This window comes from Remersonia thermophila, chromosome 6 (genome assembly GCF_042764415.1).
Source record: "Remersonia thermophila strain ATCC 22073 chromosome 6, whole genome shotgun sequence".
In the NCBI taxonomy this organism is placed as follows: Eukaryota; Fungi; Ascomycota; class Sordariomycetes; order Sordariales; family Chaetomiaceae; genus Remersonia; species Remersonia thermophila.
In genome coordinates this window covers 1,847,701-1,866,747 of record NC_092222.1, presented here as the reverse complement: position 1 = coordinate 1,866,747, position 19,047 = coordinate 1,847,701, and the positions used below count along the sequence as shown (strand labels likewise).

The 19,047-nt window shown below is 62.5% G+C and overlaps 4 protein-coding genes across 4 annotated transcripts; 2 read left to right on the top strand and 2 right to left on the bottom strand.

Annotated features, from left to right (window-relative positions):
- Positions 1-4,594: 4,594 nt before the first annotated feature.
- VTJ83DRAFT_6698 (uncharacterized protein) lies at positions 4,595-7,555 on the top strand (the record flags this gene model as incomplete). The annotated part of the gene is made up of 10 exons (XM_071013437.1): positions 4,595-4,611; positions 4,685-4,725; positions 4,787-4,796; positions 4,867-4,886; positions 4,943-5,074; positions 5,136-5,389; positions 5,445-5,561; positions 5,622-5,952; positions 6,011-6,108; positions 6,176-7,555. The coding sequence occupies 10 exons, from the start codon at positions 4,595-4,597 to the stop codon at positions 7,553-7,555; spliced, it is 2,400 nt and encodes a 799-aa protein (XP_070864325.1).
- Positions 7,556-8,046: 491 nt separating this feature from the next.
- On the bottom strand, positions 8,047-9,552 carry VTJ83DRAFT_6697 (uncharacterized protein; the record flags this gene model as incomplete). The annotated part of the gene is made up of 1 exon (XM_071013436.1): positions 8,047-9,552. One exon carries the CDS (start codon positions 9,550-9,552, stop codon positions 8,047-8,049), a length of 1,506 nt encoding a protein of 501 aa, XP_070864324.1.
- A 662-nt stretch (positions 9,553-10,214) lies between these two features.
- Positions 10,215-13,075, bottom strand: VTJ83DRAFT_6696 (uncharacterized protein; the record flags this gene model as incomplete). Its single annotated transcript, XM_071013435.1, has 3 exons — positions 10,215-12,373; positions 12,428-12,834; positions 12,891-13,075. The coding sequence occupies 3 exons, from the start codon at positions 13,073-13,075 to the stop codon at positions 10,215-10,217; spliced, it is 2,751 nt and encodes a 916-aa protein (XP_070864323.1).
- A 5,269-nt stretch (positions 13,076-18,344) lies between these two features.
- VTJ83DRAFT_6695 (uncharacterized protein) lies at positions 18,345-18,826 on the top strand (the record flags this gene model as incomplete). The annotated part of the gene is made up of 2 exons (XM_071013434.1): positions 18,345-18,449; positions 18,524-18,826. The coding sequence occupies 2 exons, from the start codon at positions 18,345-18,347 to the stop codon at positions 18,824-18,826; spliced, it is 408 nt and encodes a 135-aa protein (XP_070864322.1).
- Between the last annotated feature and the right edge of the window lie 221 nt (positions 18,827-19,047).

Genomic DNA, 19,047 nt, shown 5'->3' with positions numbered 1-19,047 from the left:
GGTGACGTCTGAAGTGGTTCGTTTTCACGAATCAAGCCGCTTCGTCAACGCTGACACAGCACAGAGAGTCAAAGATGGAAACCTTTGGTGTATCATTGTGTTTTTCAACCTGGGCGTTGCGTTGGATTCGTGATTTCTATTCCCTCCCAGGCGAACGCTCTCCTTGGCGGACCATTTTTGCACAAGTGCTGATGCTGGATGACACGCCCTCCCAAATCCGGTGGTCTGCACCGAGTGAGGTTTCTTAGCGAGGTCATCAACGGCTCTCCCTACATAGGTTGTGACCAAAGCAACTCTGGAGAGGATAAAAAAAACACCGCCCAGCCTACTATTGATGTCACATATGGACCCGTGATTTGCTCCATGGCCATTGGGATTTGGCCCAGGAAACGATCCCCCGTCCGTCGCAGCATCTCATCGAGAAAAAAAAAGCCGTTGCCTGGAGTGGAGCGTGGCTTCGCTTGTCCCTTGGCGCCGGCCCCACCCACGCCGGTGGGGTTGAGGCGGGTTGGTGATGGCCTAGCAGCGGTGCTCTGGTGGAGCTGGCCTGGCCGCCATCGGAGCGGCCCGCGAGCACCGGCCACAGCTTGTTGGCCCCGCGAGGTTCCAACCACGGCATCGGGGCGATGGTCCTCACAACTCCCGGACCCCCCTGCCGCAGGAAACGCAAGGAAATGGAGCTAGCAGGTTTGGCGAGCAAGCACAGGCCCTGCTCAAAGAGCACGTCTATAGTAGGTGCCTGGGCACGCTGCCCGGGCGATGTGTAAGTGCCCTCGCTCGTGGGGGAGCCCGGAGGAGCGATGGCGAACGTCGCCGTTGCACGGCTTGTATCTATCCGGGCATCTCTCTCTCAGGGACAGCTCTGCCCCGAGCTGAGTTGTCCTGAGACGGGCCAAGGTAGCTGCCCCATCACCACCAACGCACTGCGCAGGCTGCGTCGTCACCAACACCCGATGCTGCTCCGGCCGCCAAAGCAGATGGGTGATGAGCGACCTCTCTTACGCGGTACTTACAACCGGGCCAGCTCGCGTGACGGCGAAGGGCTATGTTTGGGCAACTCAACCCGATCCTGCCTTGACGATAGCATGATTTTTAGGTGGTCTGCCTGTCTCTATTTTCCCTGTTTCCGTTGGACGTTTCGACCCCACCAACAACAATCGGTACCTACCAGGTAGGGAACAGAGGAGAGCGGGGCGGAGCGATAGCTTTCCAAACAATGCCCCAATTGTGCTTGCCGTTAGGGCTGAAGGAAGGGAACCCCAGCGCGCGGGAAAGGAATGAAGCCACATGCGGGAACTTCCTTCCCCCCCGGCAGCCATTGGTTGTTTCAGCCTCTGGGCACAGCCCACTGCCGACCTTTGGGGGGGAAAAATGTCGTTGCCTGGGGGGGGGCTTTCTCACATACCGACCTTACCTAAGGCAGCGTACGCATCAAGCATGGCGTTGGGCGCGACACAACCACCTAAGCCGCTCCACAGAAAGGTACCTGGCGCAACGCCATGGTAAACGGGGTTTGGCTGCAATATCCGGCATCGGGACCCGGCGCTGGGGGACGAAACGTCTTTTTTCGTGGCTCGGTGTGTGTTCCCACGACAGCGTCACTGTCACGGTTGCAGACAAACCGGCCACGCTTCGCTGGGCTCAAGCTTTCCACCAATCAACTCCGATGCAGCGATCAGGGGGATGGTGGGAAATTTGCCCACTTCACGTTGGCACCCAGGACCGGGGGGACTCTCACTTGTTGCTTTTCCTTGTCCCATGCCCCGCATGACCAGGTGCTTAACTCGGTGCCTGCGGCTAATCTGCACGGCCCCTGCAAGGGGAGGCAGTGTGGCTTGTGGACGGCTTGTGGACAACCGCTCTCAAGCGCAGCGCAGAGCAGTTCGGGACCACCGCTGGGTTAGGGGTGGTGGTGGGGGGCAGCAATGGCAGCGATGCTCGTCGTTGCCGGGGCATCCGGGAGCTTGAGCAAAGGGCCGACCTGAGCATCGCTGAAAGCCTTCTCCTCCGCCGACCTGCAGGTTTGCGACGTGTGACGGCCCCCAAACGTCCTCCTCCAACAGCCCAGCCACGCAACACGCAACGGGTTTTTGAAGGGACGCTTGCGCCGCCGAGCGGAACGGCCTCCCTCCGCTTCCGAGCGCGTCCGGACTTTTGCGCAGCAGCAGCGAGCTCCATGCTGAGCCCAACCTGAGCTTGGTCTGGGGCTCCCAACGTCGCGGATAACGTGAGCGTCCCCGAGATCGGGGATTGGCCGCAGATGCGCATGTAGGACGAAGGAATCGCACCATGTCCGTTTTTAGGACGTCCTCACACGGATGGAGAAGCTGATTCTCTCCCCGTGTCAGAAAATGCACGAGGTATTGGTCAGGTGAGCGAGAATAAGGCCGAACCAAAGGACCTACCCCAATCTCAACCTTGCCTTCGCCGAGTCCATGCCACCCATTCTTGGGGGGGATTTCGATCGCGTTCGCCGCAGAACGGCGTTACGGGGAGGAGGACCAGCCAGACCTTGGACTTTTTCCCCCCCACGCGTTTCGCCTATAGCCTCTCTCCCAGCCGCGCCCCTCCCTGCTTTGGCAGCGCCTCTTTGGCGCGTTAGCGGCGAGGGAGGGAGATGTTCTGGAAGGTTTCCCATCCCGTGCCCTGCGCCGCCGACGTGCTTGCCGAGCTTCTCTGCATCCCCTGCGGCCGGCCAGGCCGACCGACAGGCCAGACACCTTCCGAGTGTGACGTCGAGTGCGAAGGAGCTGGCGAACGAGACGTGCTGGACGGAGAAGACCGCTCTTGTGGGTTGAGGACACCGGCACCTGCGTGGAAGTGGCGTCAGCGTGGCGATGGGGTGGGCGGGGCAGGCGTGTGGGATTTGGATCCTGGTGCTATGGGCTGCGGCGCCGCTAGGAACGGTCTCTCGGGATGTTTCGAAACATCCCATGCCGTCGTCGAGGGATCCGCCGTTGGCTTGCGGGGACACACCGGCCTCTGCGGGTGGCGGAGGGATCTGGAAGATGGGGGGATGGGGGCTCGAGAGATGGTATGCTAAAAACAGACCCGATATCTGAAACCTGAAACCGGCAAGGAGAGAAACCCACCGGGATCCTGGGTGTGCTTGTTGGCAAGAGGGCTCTTGTCTTGGCCACTACGTGGGTTTGTCTATCCATCACGTACGGCGTAGGGTGTAGAGAGCGACGCAAGGCAGCTTTCAGTGCAGACAGCCCGGGGGAACGTCCTGGGGAACGCCTCGCCTTGAAGCCATCGCCCGCCCCTGGCCATGGTCTCCGGTCCACACCCACGTGGTCCTCGCCCCACGACCCGGAGCACCGTCGGCGGCATGACCAGAGCAGGGAAAGAGGCATCGCTCTCAGCGCTGGCTTCATGAAAGCAGGGCCCTACCTATCCGCAACGTCGGCGGGTCTGGAGCAGCATATCTTCGCGTCTGGACGGGTGACACCCATTCCTACCCTACGGAGCCTGACGTCCTCACATACCCCATCTCGAGTCCGCGGAAGAAATGGCCTCTCCCCACCACGATGGTCGACTGTTCTTGGTCCTCTGCGACATCCGCGTGGCACGGTAGCGCGGTGGACCAGCCCGCCTGGCATCCTCAAAGAGCCGCGCATAGTTTGGAATGGATGGATGCATGCATGCATGAAACGTTTCGAAGGCTTCCATGACAAAAAACATGGGGGACAAGACATCAACATCATGACCTAATCACGTCGCCACCGGCGTTGTAACGCGACGGTCCCGAGGCGCTCGATGTTGCCGCGACGGAGGCGGATATCATGGCCCTGGTTGGTGGAGTGTTCAAGACCGTCCATTGGGGCGGATGCTTCGGGATTGCCGGCGGCGCCGAAGCATTCCTTCGTGTGACGAAAGGATACGTTGGAGCGGTACGGGATATGCGGCATGCGAGATGGGACTCAACGAAGTATGGGGTTGAACCCATCACTCAATGTGTTCCGGGAACACCAGTCTGTGCAGGGTTCGCCCCGTCTTGGACCAGGGCTGCTGGAGCGGGAGATTGGATGTGAGATGCAATCCGGGAGGCTTGGGTCTGGTTGACATTCCATACTTTGTCGTTGAGTTGAGTCGACCAAGGAGCAATGACACGACTGTCGAACCGTCTCGACGTGGGTCTGCGCGGCAAGCATGGATGATGCCTCAGGCAGCACGCCCATCAGCGCCCAGGGGACGAGAGCACGTGACCACGTGATTTCCGCGTTTGGGTGAAGCTCGATCGAGGAACGGCGGCGTTCAAAGTCCATCATCACCGGCCCATCGGACCAAACATCCATCAGTATCCGTTTCTTTGGGGCAGAGCAGTAGTTCCAGACAAGGTGCTGAATTCCATTCGAAGAAGAAGACTTCGTGCCCCGGATCGTTTTGGGTCCCAGCGATATTTAGGCCCGCCGCTTCGCGGGCACAAAGCAAAGCCGCAAGGTGCACTCGAGTTCGGGTGCAGAAAAAGAAACCTGATCTTGCATCCGCCGATCCGTGACGGTGGGCTGGGGATCTCGAGCGCGGGTTGAAAAGGAGACTGCCGACACATTGCCGCTCGTAGAAGAACAAGAGGCCCAGCCGAGACGCCAAAATGGAGTTCAACATCGAGTATGCGTTGCCGACAGCCGATCCCCCTCGCCAGGCTCTGGAGTCGGAACGCCACAGCTGACCACCACCATAGCGACCTTCCCGTCCTCTTTCCGTATCCCCGGATCTATCCAGGCAAGTATCTACTCGATGCCATCGTGGGTCGCGGGGAGATGGCGCTAATGCATGTCTCCAGAGCAATATGCGTAGGTTTGAGGCTGGCTCTCTCTCTCTCTCTCTCCGTCCATCATGCTGACCCAGGCCGTGACCGTCCAGCTACATGGTGGATCTGAAGAGTGAGTTTCCATAAAGGCAAGGACAGAGAAGCGCGGCCTGTGCTGACCTGCCCCAGGGACGCTCGATGCGGGTGGAAACGCCGTGCTGGAAATGCCCTCGGGCACGGGCAAGACGGTGACGCTGCTGTCGCTGATTGTGGCCTACCAGCAGCACTATCCGTCGCACCGCAAGCTTGTCTACTGTTCTCGTATGTCGGGGCCCCATTTCTTGCCACGGATCCCAGGCTCCTCGCTGACAGCCGGCCGCAGGGACAATGTCCGAGATCGAAAAGGCGCTGGTGGAGCTGAAAGCCTTGATGAAGTTTCGTGCCGAACGCCTCGGGCGAGAGGAGGACTTCCGGGCGCTCGGGCTCACAAGTCGCAAGAACCTGTGCCTTCATCCGTCGGTGAGACGGGAGAAGAGCGGCAACATCGTCGATGCGCGTTGCCGCAGCCTGACGGCGGGCTTCGTCAAGGAGAAGAAGGAAAAAGGGGAGGACGTTGAGGTTTGCGTCTACCATGACGTATGGGAGCCTGACGCGTTTGTTGTCCGGGGGTCTTGCGCTGACACCCTGCCAGAATCTTGACCTTCTCGAACCCCACAACCTGATCCCCAACGGCGTGTGGACGCTGGACGGCCTCTTGCGGTACGGCGAGCAACACAAGCAGTGCCCGTACTTCACGGCCAGGAGGATGGTGGGGCTCTCTCGCTGCTTGTCGCCGCGCCGCCGCCTCCAACGCTGACGTTCCTCCCAGATGCAATACTGCAACGTCATCATCTACTCGTACCACTATCTGCTGGATCCCAAGATCGCCGAGCGCGTCTCCAAGGACCTCCCAAAGGACTGCATCGTCGTGTTTGACGAGGCCCACAACATCGACAACGTGTGCATCGAGTCTCTCAGCACCGACATCACCGAGGACTCGCTGCGGCGGGCCAGCCGGGGCGCCCAGTTCCTCGATAACAAGATCAACGAGATGAGAGAGTCGGACCAGAAGAAGCTCCAGGATGAGTACGAGAAGCTTGTGCAAGGACTCCGAGGCGCCGAAGACAGCCAGCCAGAGGACGCCTTTATGGCCAACCCAAGTACGTTGCCGAGCCCCCGGAGATCTTGTGCGTCCGTCGGCTAACCGCGTCTGCGCAGTCCTCCCTGCGGACCTGCTCAAGGAGGCCGTTCCCGGCAACATCCGGAGGGCCGAGCACTTTGTGGCGTTCCTCAGGAGGTTTATCGAGTATCTCAAGGTCGGCCACCCACGAGAAGAGATGGCTACGGCGCCATGCCATCGCGCGACATGCTGACGCCTCCCAGACGCGGATGAAGGTGCGGCAGGTCATCTCCGAGACGCCGCCGTCGTTCCTCGCGCACCTCAAGGAGTACACGTTCATCGAGAAGAAGCCCCTGCGGTTCTGCGCGGAGCGGCTGACCTCGCTGGTGCGGACCCTCGAGCTCACCAACATCGAGGACTTCCAGCCGCTGCAGGAGGTGGCCACGTTCGCGACGCTGGTGGCGACCTACGAGAAGGGGTTCCTCCTGATCCTGGAGCCGTACGAGTCGGACACGGCCGAGGTGCCGAACCCCGTGCTGCACTTCACGTGCCTCGACGCCGCCATCGCCATCAAGCCCGTCTTTGAGCGCTTCGACTCGGTCATCATCACGTCGGGAACGCTCTCGCCGCTCGAGATGTACCCCAAGATGCTCGACTTCCCGACCGTCGTCCAAGAGTCGTACAACATGACGCTCGCCCGCCGGTCCTTCCTGCCCCTCATCGTGACCCGGGGCAGCGACCAGTCGCCCATCTCGACGGGCTTCCAGGTCCGCAACGAGCCCGGCGTGGTGCGCAACTACGGCAACCTCCTGACCGAGTTCGCCAAGATCACGCCGGACGGGCTCGTCGTCTTCTTCCCCTCGTACCTCTACATGGAGTCCATCATCAGCATGTGGCAGGGCATGGGCATCCTGGACGAGGTGTGGAAGTACAAGCTCATCCTGGTCGAGACGCCCGACGCGCAGGAGACGTCGCTCGCCCTCGAGACGTACCGCACGGCCTGCTGCAACGGCCGCGGCGCCGTGCTCCTCTGCGTCGCGCGCGGCAAGGTCTCGGAGGGCATCGACTTTGACCACCAGTACGGCCGCGCCGTGCTCTGCATCGGCGTGCCCTTCCAGTACACCGAGTCGCGCATCCTCAAGGCCCGCCTCGAGTTCCTGCGCGAGACGTACCGCATCCGCGAGAACGACTTCCTCTCGTTCGACGCCATGCGCCACGCCGCCCAGTGCCTCGGCCGCGTCCTGCGCGGCAAGGACGACTACGGGCTCATGGTCCTGGCCGACCGCCGCTTTCAAAAGAAGCGCGCCCAGCTGCCCAAGTGGATCGCGCAGGCCATCCTCGACGCCGACGTCAACCTGAGCACCGACATGGCCGTGAGCAGCGCCCGCCGGTTCCTGAGGACCATGGCCCAGCCGTTCCGCGCCAAGGACCAGGAGGGCATCAGCACCTGGAGCATCGAGGACCTGCGGAAGCACCAGGAAAAGATGGACGAGGAGCGGATCCGGGAGCTGCAGGCCGAGCAGGAGAGGGCCGAGAACGGGGAGGCGAACGCCGGCGCCGCGGCGGGCGGGTGGGACGGGAAGGAGAGCGATTACGAGATGGACGAGGATGCCGAGGCGGAGCTGATGGCGCTGGATAACTAGGTGGCATGGATGAGCAAGCGAGATGGATGGATGGCCTGGGCGCCGCGCAGCGTCGGGCTCGAACGTGACGTTTGGAAGCAAACCTGGAAATGAACACTAGCCACACCGACGCGTGTGTGCATGCGTGCATGTGTGCATGTGTGTGTATGGCAATGTGCAGGCAGGCTCGTTCGGATCCTTCAACCACCAGCCAAGAAGCTCTCGGTTCTGGCCAGCATCTGCACTGATTATAGAGTAGTGAGAGAGAAAGAGAGACAGAGAGAGAGAGAGAGAGCTTCGTACAGGAGACAAGACTAGCTTCTTCTTGGGGGGGTATGGATACAAAATCTGCAAACAGGCCGTTCCCAACGCGGTGTCCTGGGTCCGTCTCGAATCCATGTACCGTATAGTAGTAGTACATGCATACATGGATATGTGCCATCATTCGCCCACGCAAAATGGCAACGATGCGCTCCTCCTCCTCCTCAAACTCCGGCCCTGGCCAAGCCATCTCAGAGCGGGGTGTTCTTGGCCTGGGTCCAAAAGTTTTCCATCTTCCTCTGGGCCAAAAACTCCCTCGCTTCGGCGTCCGTCTCGCACACCTTGGACCCCCACTTCTTGAAGGCGGGCGCCTTGGTCTCGCCCTCAAAGATGAGGACGCACTTGTTGGACGACATGTCCTTGAGCTGGCCGCGCTCGTCCTCCGGGCGCAGCCAGTCGTGGCCGGCGGCGGCCGACGCGGCCCCGCCGGCCGCCGCGGGGGGCCCGTCCTTGTCGCGCGAGGGCAGGGCTTCGGTCCAGTCGATCCTCCTCAGCATCAGCTTCTTGTAGTTGTTGATGCTGTGCTCGCCGCCCTCGACGATGACGAGGCAGAAGCGCGGGTGCAGGATGCACACGCCGCCGAGGCCGTTCTGGGTGGCGTTGATGCCGACCTTGTAGCGGTGCTGGCCGTTGGCGAGGCTGCCGATCTTGAAGACGCACACGCGGATGCCCTTGGCCGCGTCCTTGGCCTGCTGCTGCGCCAGCTTCTCGGCGCGCTGCTCCTTGGTGAGCTTGCGCTCCTCGTTGGCGCGCATGTGCTTGTCGAAGCGCTCCTGGATCTCGCGGTTGACGCGCGCCTCGACGGCCGTCGGGTCCTTGACCGCCTCCTCGCCGAGCACGCGCATGAGGTTGGACTTTTTGACCTTGGGAGGCGGCGCCGGCTCGAGGCCCAGGCGGATCTTGGCCTGCTTCTCCTTGAGCTCCATCATGCGGCGCTGCCGCCGGAGCTTTTGCTGCTCCTTGGGCGTCAGGTACATGGGCTTGGGCTCGGGGGCCAGCTTGTCCTGGGGCGGCTCGATGGCCACGGGGTGCTGGATGTAGAGCGTCACGATGCTGTCGGGCGTCGTGAGCTTGAGCGAGTGCGGTATGTTGCCGTAGTCCTTGCCGTCGACGAGCGCCTCGTCCCACCACTCGAGATCCGGCGGCGCCTCCACCACGTACGCCTTTTCGACCGCGCGATCCTCCTCCAGGCCGGCCTTGCGCGCCTGCTCCGCGATGCGCTTCTTCATCTCCTCCAGCGCCGCCTGCCGCCTCAGCGCGTTGGCCTGCTGGATGTATTTGCCCTTTTGGTTGAAGACGAGCCGGCGCGGCTCTCTCGCCTTGGGCGCCGGGCCGCCGCCGCCGCCGCCGCTGCTGCTGCTGCTCGTGTCGAGGTACGGGTTGACCCGGGCTCCATCCGGGCCTGACGAGGCTCCTGGGACCCGGGGCCCCTTGGCTCCTTTGGACGCATCGAGGGCGGATCGCTGGTTGCCGAGAGCGGTGCGGAGCGAGTCGGCCGGCTTGACGGGGGCGCTGAGGTCGGCGAGAGCCGGATGCAGAGGGGTGTTGAGGCCGCCCTTGGCCTTGGCTCCGCCGACGGCGGCGGCTACGCGAGCCTTGAGGGCGGCCAGGCGGTCGGCGGCCGACTCGGTTTTCTGGATTCTCGATGTCGCGTCATGGCGGGGACCCAGAGCGCTGGGTGACTGGCTTCGGTCCATGGTCGGTCATGCACCGGGAAGAGGGGGGGGGGAAACGACGAGAATGTCGAGGTCCGACGTGCTGCTATTCGGCCGCGGTGGGATGGGGTTGATAAACAGGCGCTGTCCTGCGATGGAGTCGGGAGAAATGAGCGATGCTATTCCGAGGTTGGCTGGCGTGGAATGAAAGAAGGTTGAATTTACACACGGCTTTGACCTGTTCGGGAATCCGCAGAAGAAGCCCAGGTAAGCCGTATCCGGCTGATAACCAACCCTAACCCTGATTCTCATGGCTGCCTCCCTCAACCCACCAGGTTCACATAACGAGGGGGTATAAGAACTACCTGTGTACCTCGTTTACGTCTACATAAGTACAAGGCGGCCATCAGTTGATGAGGTGCTGGTTGCATGCTTGGAGGGGCCCAGAGGAAGCGGCAGATGGAGATGCCTGTGCCATCGCCATAATACGGTAACGAAGCCAAAACAACGGCTGCCCTGGTTGGTGTTATGCTGAGGGCAGCCAAGGCTTGGCGGGCTGTGTGTGGTTGATGAAACACCATCACGCTGCCGAGGGCTGTGCGTGTCTGTTGTACTGTGTAATGACCTGGAAGCGCACCTTGACCTTCTTCTTGAGCAGACGTACATGTCCATGCATACAACAAGCTATAGTACCAACGTTCTTTCTACTCCACCTCCTCGATCTTCGGCCTCGCCTTCGACCCCTGGGCCGCCGCAGCCGACCTCTCCGGGTCGACAGCCAAACCCGCCAGCCTGGTCAGCCCTCCCTCCAGCATCTGCGCTTGCCGCGCCTGCAGGTCCTCCGACGGCAGCAGCTGGATGACCCTCCAGCTCTCCAGGCTCTCCACCACATCCCTCGCGTGCTGCTTCGCCAGCCCGTCCTCGTCCGTGTCCGCCACGTACCGCAAGGCTCGCAGCACCGCATCCTGCGCCTCGGCGCCAAATCCAAACCCCAGGTCCCGCCCCTGCTCCCTGGCCGCCTCCAGCGCCCTCACGAAGCTCAGCACGAACCTCACCGCGGCCCGCCGCAGGATGCCCTTCTCCGGCTCCCTCTCCAGCGGCAGCAGCGCGACGCACAGGTCCACCGCGTCCCTCATCAGCCCCCTCCCCAGCCCCGCCGCGTTGACCTCGACCGCCGTGCCCAGCACCGCCAGCGCCGAGGCCCGCACGCGCACGTCCTCGGCCCCGCGCTGCGACTCCCACCCGGCGACGATCCGCTCCGTCAGCTCGCGGGCGGCCTTCTCGGCGGGCGTCTCGGGCTCGCTGAAGTCGGGCACCTCGCCGCCCCACTGCTCCGCCGCCTCGCGGTCCGCCTTCTCCCTGGCGCGCGCCTCGCGCGCCCGCCGGGCCTCGGTGCGGGGCCGCTTCCCCCGCCGCCCGGCGACGGCGAGCAGGGCGTGTCCGGCCTCGCCGGCCGCCGTCTCGGCAAACGTCTCGCCCATGCGCTGGATCACCTGCGCCAGCGCCTCGGCGAACCGCAGCCGCGCGTCGACGCCGTGGCGCTCCGTCGCGTCGACAAACTGCTCCGTCAGCTCGCGGGCGACGGACCGCGGGTGCCGGTCGGCGAGGAGGGTGTAGAGCTGGATCACGCGCAGGTAGATGAACTCGTCCGGGTCCGAGGCCAGCTTGGACAGGAGGACGAGGATGCCCGGGATGTCGAGGACCGGGGACCGCGACTTGATGAGCGTGCCGATCAGGCTGAGGCCTTCGGAGCGGACGGGCGGCGGCGAGTCGGCGTCCATGACGTACGAGATGGCGAGGCTGTAGGTTTTGCGGTCCTCGATTTGCCGGTCGGTCGGGGCGGCGGGGGTCGGAGTGTTGTCGACCTCGTCGCGGTAGAGGAGGAGGAGGCGGAGGTTGGAGGCGGTTTGGGACGTCGGGGTGGCGCCCGCGGAGAGCCGGTCGAGCGAGGACTCGATCCGGGCGAGGACGTCCGGGCCGACGCGCGACTTTTGAAACCCTGGGGTGGTGATGATCATGTTCAGCAGGCTCAGCGCCACCCCGGTGACTTCCTCGTCGGAGTCGTCGCTTTCGGCGGAGCTGGACAATATCTCGCTGGCGAGATCGAGGATGTGCTTCGGCTGCGTGGCGAGCTTCTCCGGGAACCGCTCCATGATGGCCTGGAGCGTTTTGATCTCCATCATCTGAACCACGGGGTCTTCCTGGGCATCGTTCTGCTCGAGGATTTCTATGCCGCCCCTCTTGCGCCCCGACGCCTTGAGCCATCGCTTGAGAAGCTCCGTGAGGACGGCGGCAATGTCGGCGTCCGAGTGGGTCGCGCCGACGAGATCCAGGAGCTTCCGAACCTTGGCGTCCAGATCGTCCAGCCCGACCCCAAGCGCACCGCGAGCTGCGCGACCCAAGGACCGACGTAGATCCACAATCTGAAGCCGGCCGTCGTCTGCCGCCGCGTACGCCCACTCGGGCTCCTTCTCGTCGTAGCCGCCCGCGTAGCCCAGCCACCGGATGAGCAGCAGGACCAGATCGGGAGAGGGTAGCAGTCTCATGTACATCTTGAGCAGCTCCCGGGAGATCGTAGACACCTCCGATCCGGCGGGCGGCGAATCGCCCGGCCAGGACGCAAGGGCCCAGAGCTGGAGGATCAGCCCGTAGATCAGGCGCTTGGACACGCCCGGGTTGGGATGCGACACGAGCAGCGCGTGCAGGCGGCGAAGCGCCGTCAACAGCTCGGCGGGGTCGACGAGCACCCGGGGCCGGCTCAGATCGACAACGCCATCCGATTCAGCGTCCGCCTGGGAGAAGCCCGGAGGAGGCTTGATGCGGCTCAGGATGGGCTCGACAAAGTGCTTCCACCCGTCCGTGCCTTGCAGCTGTCAGCCGGGTTGCGCGCGCGAGAGCAGCACGTTGGGCAGCCTACCAGGAACTCCCGACGACCGCCTGCCGAGGATGCCGAAGCCGATGATGTACGAGGCGACCTTGACGAGCTCAGGACCGCCGTCTCCATCGAGAAGCGCGATGAGCTGCGGCGCTATGGCGGCGTACCATTCCTCGGCGGGGACGGACGCGGGGACGTTGGAAAACATGCCGGCGGCGAGCTGCAGAGACTGGTGGGTGATGTGGGCCCCCCGTTTCTGCGGCACCGCAGCCTCGGTCGCGGTCACGGTGCCCGAGGGATGGGCGGCGAACATGAACTCGAGCGATGCCCGGACGCCATCGGGCCGGAGCGACACGCGGGTCAGCTCCTCCTTGATCTTGGGGCGCAGCCAGGCCGGGGCATTCCTGAGCAGGGTGTTGAGGGCGGGGAGAAGCGATCTTGTGCCGACACTGGGAAAACGGTCAGACGAGGCCGGCGTTACGGAGCATGGCTTTCTTGCGCTTGCCCTTGGATGACGGCGTTGTAGTCCCGGGAGGCTTGCTGCCGTGAGCTCTCGGGCTCGTCGGGGCTGAAGGCCTTTTCGGCGGCTCCCAAGATGGACCAAGCCAGCTTCTCGCGAGCGGCCTGCTGCTGCGAGCGTGCCGACTTGGCCGACTGTGAGAACCGCACCGGCTCCGGCGGCTGCGCCATGTTCAACAGCGACGAGATGAACGATCCACGGGCTCGAAAGGCGATGGTCAATTGTTCCGCTAAGAGGCGTCCCTGAATACGCTAGGTATCATGGCTCGCCCGAAGCAGGCAGGCCGTTGATCTGTTGAAGCCACCGCTGCTGCAGCGAGCGTCTTCTGAGGGGCCTGGCTCAGCAAGGTTCCGGCTCCGGCTCCCGAAAGAAAAACAACCCAGGCTCAGCTTCCATGCACCGGTATCATCAACCCCTGGCCTTGAACACTAACAAGGGGAAGGGTGAAAACGATGGCAGAGACGATGTCTGATCTTGCATCTTGGGAGAGGATTTGGGAATGGTTGAAAGTGGAAGTGCAAGTCAAAGTGGAACGGGATGGAACCTCCATCCTCGAAACTCGTGACTTGGCGACGGGCCGGAGGAGGGGACCCCACAGAAATGTGGGGCACCGCTCGACGCGACCCGTGGCCCCGCGACGCGTCTACCGAGTAGTTAGTTCACTGTGTAATTACTGTGTAAGTGAGCTTCCTCTTCTCTTCTCCCCTTCCTCTTCTCTTTTCTTTTTTTTTCCCTTCTTTTCCCTCCCAACATCCAAACCCGTCACAATGTCCTCGCAAGGTCCGCCAGGAAACCGTCTCAATTCGAAGCGCGCATGACCCAACAAAGCCCGCCCGAGATGCATCCATCGCCATTCTTCGAGATGCAACCTGAAAATCCGCGCTCTCTGACCCAGCTCGCTGCTCCTCCTGCCAGCATCTTTCGCCCTCACCTCTCTCGCACGTCGCCTCCCCCACAGTCCTCCGATTCCGGTTTTCCGAAAGGAATGTCGATTCATGACCGCCCCGTCGTGCCCTGGACCCATCCGCAGTACGCCGCAGCTTCGATCCCGTATCGGGTGCCCTCAAGCTTGCCGCGCTTGGATCTACTGCGGCTCAGCCTCTTGCTCCCTGGGAGGGGCAAGCCAGGTGTCATTGGTGGCGAACCGGCTTCGGAACTTAACCCTAAGTATGCTTTTGGTTCCGACAAAGTCTTGCGCTTTTTTTTTACGGTCCATCGGGGTGCCTTGTATGCCAGCGTCCGCCGCGCGGGGTCGGGTGTCGCTGCTGGCCGCTGAAAAGTGGTGCAGCCCCCGTTCCCTGCGTGCGACAAGAGGCGGAATGGCAGCCCCGGGCTCCAGTCACCTTCGCCGGTGGGCAACGCTCCTTTCCCATGGGTCGACGCGGTAAGAGCCTCTGGCCTGAGGCCGCCCGTCGGGATTGCGACGCTGGATCTTGGACTCTGGTCGCAAGGATTGCCCGCGGGGCGTGTTGGCCGACGACTGGGCAGCCTGGCGGGATACACCTGGGCGGCTTCGGCCATCTGCATGCTCTTCATGGCCGCCTGCCACGCGGCACCGGCCGGATCGAGAGGGAGAGCGCAGCCTCGGCTCCACACGATCATCCAGCGTTTCTCTCTGCCGGCACCTTACCTCGCCGGAATCGTCACTTCGGGACGAGCGAGGGCTGCTTTGGCTTCCCACGGAGACGCAGGCGGATGATAATCACAAGGCTCTTTCCCGCCGGCCTGTCACGCTTTCGGCACCCTCTCGGTCCAACACCAGCCCAATCCGCATGCGTATCCCCGCCCGCCACACGACTCGTGCCGACCCCCGGGGGCCTCGTCGCGGCAGCTCGACGCCCGGCGTGTCACAGAACCCTCCCCTCTTCCTTCTGTGAAGTCCGACCGGGCGCATTAACCTCGCCCTCGTAGGCCCTCGTCCTACGACTCCGGCGGGGACGCCAAACCTGCCTCAGGGCAGACCCTTCCTCCGCCGGGCCTGACACGATGGCACTTCCGGTTTCACGGAGATGATAGCACGGTTTTTTGGGGATGTCTTTTGTCCGTGCGGAACCCGCCCTCCTCTGCCTCGACCTGTCGACAGCGGGAGAGGAAACAAAAACCAGTCCACGTTGGCAGTGCGTCACACACGGAAAGATGCTCGGCCGGGACGGGCGAGCTGGGTAACGGGTGCTGCGGTTCAGAGTTGCGCGAGCCTGGACAAGATGTTTGCCATTGTTGACGGCCGGCTTTTGCTACGGGCTTGCGACGCTCTCCGGGTTTTGACAGGTTTGCGAGGGCTGGGGTTGGGTGTTTACCGGCCAAGCTGGGCAAGCGATGCTTCGAGCCTGGCGCTTTGCAGGACGGCGGCCGACGGGGACGGACAGACCTCGCCCGGGACCCATCTCGAGTTGGAGTCAAAGCTTCGTGCTTGTCCGGTGCTTGGGACACCCGTTCCCGCCGACCGCCGGACTCTGGACGCTTTGGGGGAGAGCATCGCTCGCTTCAAAGCCGGCTATCGCTTGGAACTGGACGGGCCCATTGGAGGGTGGTCCTGGTTGCCCTCTCTCCAGAAATGGCGGGATGGGCAACCCCTCTCTTTCGAGGATACGTACTCCCTTGTTTTCCTTTTTGGCAGCTCAGGCTTCTTCGTTCGCTAACTTGCCGACAGGAGAGGAAAAGATTCTTCCGCGCCGTCGCTGTACCCTAGTCTCAAGAGCTTGTATTCCCGCTTGGGCCCCCGTGCCCCTGTTCTGATCAAGACAACGTCGGAGTGCTTCAGAGATGTTGAGCGATGTGTGACCTGGCGCGTTCTGAATTGTCGTTTCCGTATCCCGTACTCAAAGCCTGTTCTTCTTCTCCCGCCGCTGCAGCCATCGTACGATATGACAATGGTATGGATTGGGTCTGGCAACGCCATGTCATCAAGCCAGGATGTGCACGTGTAAGTCGTCCTCGAAACGGACGGGGGAGGAAGGGGGATGTGAGGTGAACTATCAACGCCAACCCCGCACAACGCTTTGCCGTGGGAACTCGAGGATCGGTTCCTCCCTGCTGGGCGGTGGTCTGCCGCCGCGTTGGGTCGTATGTTGCTAGGCGAGATAGCTTCGCAGCTATGGATCACAAACATGTAAGATTATGCAGGCTGTTCTCCGAGCCGGCCTGGCATGTATCGCGTACCGGACGCGCAGACGGAACATCCCCGGCTCGGCGACCTTGCATCCGAAGACCACCCTGCCTAGGTATGTACATATCAAGAACGGCATTGCGGCTACACAATCGACCCACGAAGCAGGCAGAGGGGTCGGTATTATCTAGACTTTTTTTTTTTTTGGATCTCCTGCCAGACCAGCCAGACCGGACCGGACGTCACGGTAGCGTCCTGCTTCAGATGCGTTGGACACACGTCTTGTCCGACGCAGCCGTGCGAAGGGGTGTCCAAGTCGAGGTTGTTCAGCTAGGTAACCCTAGCTAAACAACCAAGATGGGACAAGTCAAGCTGGCTTCGTGGTCTGCGTGGTCGTGATGAGCTGTGCCGTGCTGCCCGCCAGCGGTGGCCCCCCTCGCCGCTGGCTCGAAGCTTTCCGCCGTCGAGATCGCCGACTTGGAGAGGTCTACCTCGGTAGGTAACCGGAAGGAACAGCATCCAAAATAACCACCGAGCCAGAACCGGTGCTATGGCATGTTTCACTGCTCGTTGACGGTTGTTCCACCGGTCCGTGCGGGATGGTAACGAAACATTCAGTCCGTGGGGGGGGGGGGGGGGGGTCCCCCGCGGGATCATGAACCAGCTCACCGGTCGGTCCTCCGAGGAGGTTGTTCGGCCACGCGCCTGTCATCGGGTTTGACACGGGCACGGGCGGACTGTCGCGCCAACGACAACATGCGATGTCGGGGGGTACCTCTGGGAAGCCAAATGAAAGAATGCGACGCTGTCCCGTCCCGCCATGCATTGAGGCCGGCAACGTGGGAGAAAGGGATGGCGCATTCCAGAACGGCAACCTCGGGGTCCCAGAACGTCCCGTGTAAGTAGTTGACGAAACGTTGCCGGTTCAAGAGGTTGCGCTGCGACGTTGACGCAACGGCATCCAGCGTTGACCCTGCAGGGCTTCCGTTCCCAGCGGCGGATATGGCTCCCTCCATCTCGCTGGCGGCAGCGCTGTGAGGGATGGGCTGCGAGGAGACTCCATTCCCACCCCCATCATCCCTCCAGCGCTCTACCTACCATGCCTACGAGGAGGCACCCGACCATGGAGAGTCTTGCATCATCGTCTGAATAGCTCTCTCAACAAACTTCCAGCATCGGTTCTTGTAGATGTCGTCCCTCCCTCGCTGTTGATGTCGAAATCAGGCCACCTAACCCAATCACGCTCGGTTTATCACGGGCGTAGATACGTACATGTCGCAGTTATTCCGGGCTCTAGGGTCGTGTAGCGGAGTGGAGCGTATAGTAGAGTAGTGTACACCTGCAGAATCGTCGATGCGGCCCGTATTAATGCAACGCCAGGAGCGGGATTGCGCATCCCTCCTGTCAGCAGCATGTTGCAGCCAACTTCCGTTCCGGAACCGAACCGCTACCCCCCGATTCGCCGCCGCCTCTCAAAGCCAGCGGCATTTCGTCTTGTCCACCTGCCAGGCCGAGACCTAGCTGCCCGGCGCCGCCGCATCCACAGTCCGGCAACAAAAGGCCTGGCAGCGGTGCGTCCGCTGCGGTAGCGATACTTCTTGGTGGCCTCGCATCCTCACCCCGGCTGCAGTACCCTGACACCAGCTTGCAAAGTAGTTACTTGCCCGCTATTTCTATACGTAGGTATAGTACACCATGCGCAGCTTGGATGGGTGGCACGGCAAGGTTCGTCTCGGGCTCTCTCTGGTCCCTTCGTCGAGGGTAGCAGCGAGATATTGGAGCCTTGTTGCATTAATCTCACGTCGGACCACGGTTGGCCCATCATGTCCCCAGTTCCTCCACGCATGCCCACCACCTAGGCGGACGGCAGCAAGGTCAACTTGGTTCGACGAATCCAGAACAAACAGGGTTCGCTCAGTCCAAACATTCGGGGGCAGAGCTGGGGGGGGGGGGGGGGGGGGGGCATGGCCATCTTCAAACACATGGCATGGAGCAACCCTCTCCCCCTTCCCACCCCCCCCGGGCAGCCACCCACCCCTGTTGACTCCAGCTAGGATGCAACAGAAGACCTTCACGCCTGGTACATGTGCAGTTCGGTGCAAATCCACCACCCCCATGTGGACGTCCGACTCCCGAAGCTCCGACCATCATGCCATGTATAAAACAGCTCTCGCCATCCTCCCGGCCTCACCACCATGGCTCCGTTCGGCCTTGGTACCTCGCCAAACTAAGAGCCCTCTCTGCGACCCTCCCGCTCTGACCTCTTTGACCGTCAGCGGACAGTCCCCGACTTGCCCGCAAAGCCCACGTTCGGCTCAGACCCTCCGTTCACCATGTCCGGCGGCGGCGGATTCTACAAGTACCGGTGCAAAAACTTCTACACGCACAACTGCCCCAACTGGGTGTACTGCAACGGCCACGCCTGCTCCATGTGCCTGGTAGGTCGGCGCGATGCCGTTTCGTCCCCGCCGTGCCGCCGCCGCCGCCGGCTAACCGCGCCGCCCGCGAACAGGCCGAAGGGAGAGACGCGGCAGAGCCGGAGGCGCCGGCGCACGCCCCGCCTCGCCACCCGCGGGGCGGGGGCGCCAGCGCCTCCGCATACGCCGAGATCTGCGTGCCCCAGGCCGTCCACGGCACCCTCCGGTACACCGTCATGGAGATCGTGCCCGCCGACGAGCCCGGCCCGAGCGCGTACTGGATCCTGCGCCAAAAGGCCCTCGAGCCGCGCCCCCTGCCGTACAGCACCGTCACCACCAGCGCCACCCCGCGGCCCGTCATGACGGCCCTCGGCGCGCCAGGCCAGCTCGCCTACTGATCCGAAAGCACAAGGGGAAGAAGGCTTTGCCAGCTGGAAACTGGCCCCCCTTTCTTTTTTTTTTTTTCTTTCCTTCTCATGCTGTGTTTCGACAACCAGAAACAGTCGGAGCCGACGATGTCATGATCTGCAACGAAAGTTCCTTGTTTTATCTTCTTGCCCGGGCCCTCGTATGATCATCGGGATGCCTTGCCTTATCATGAGAGGGCAGGTCGGAAAAG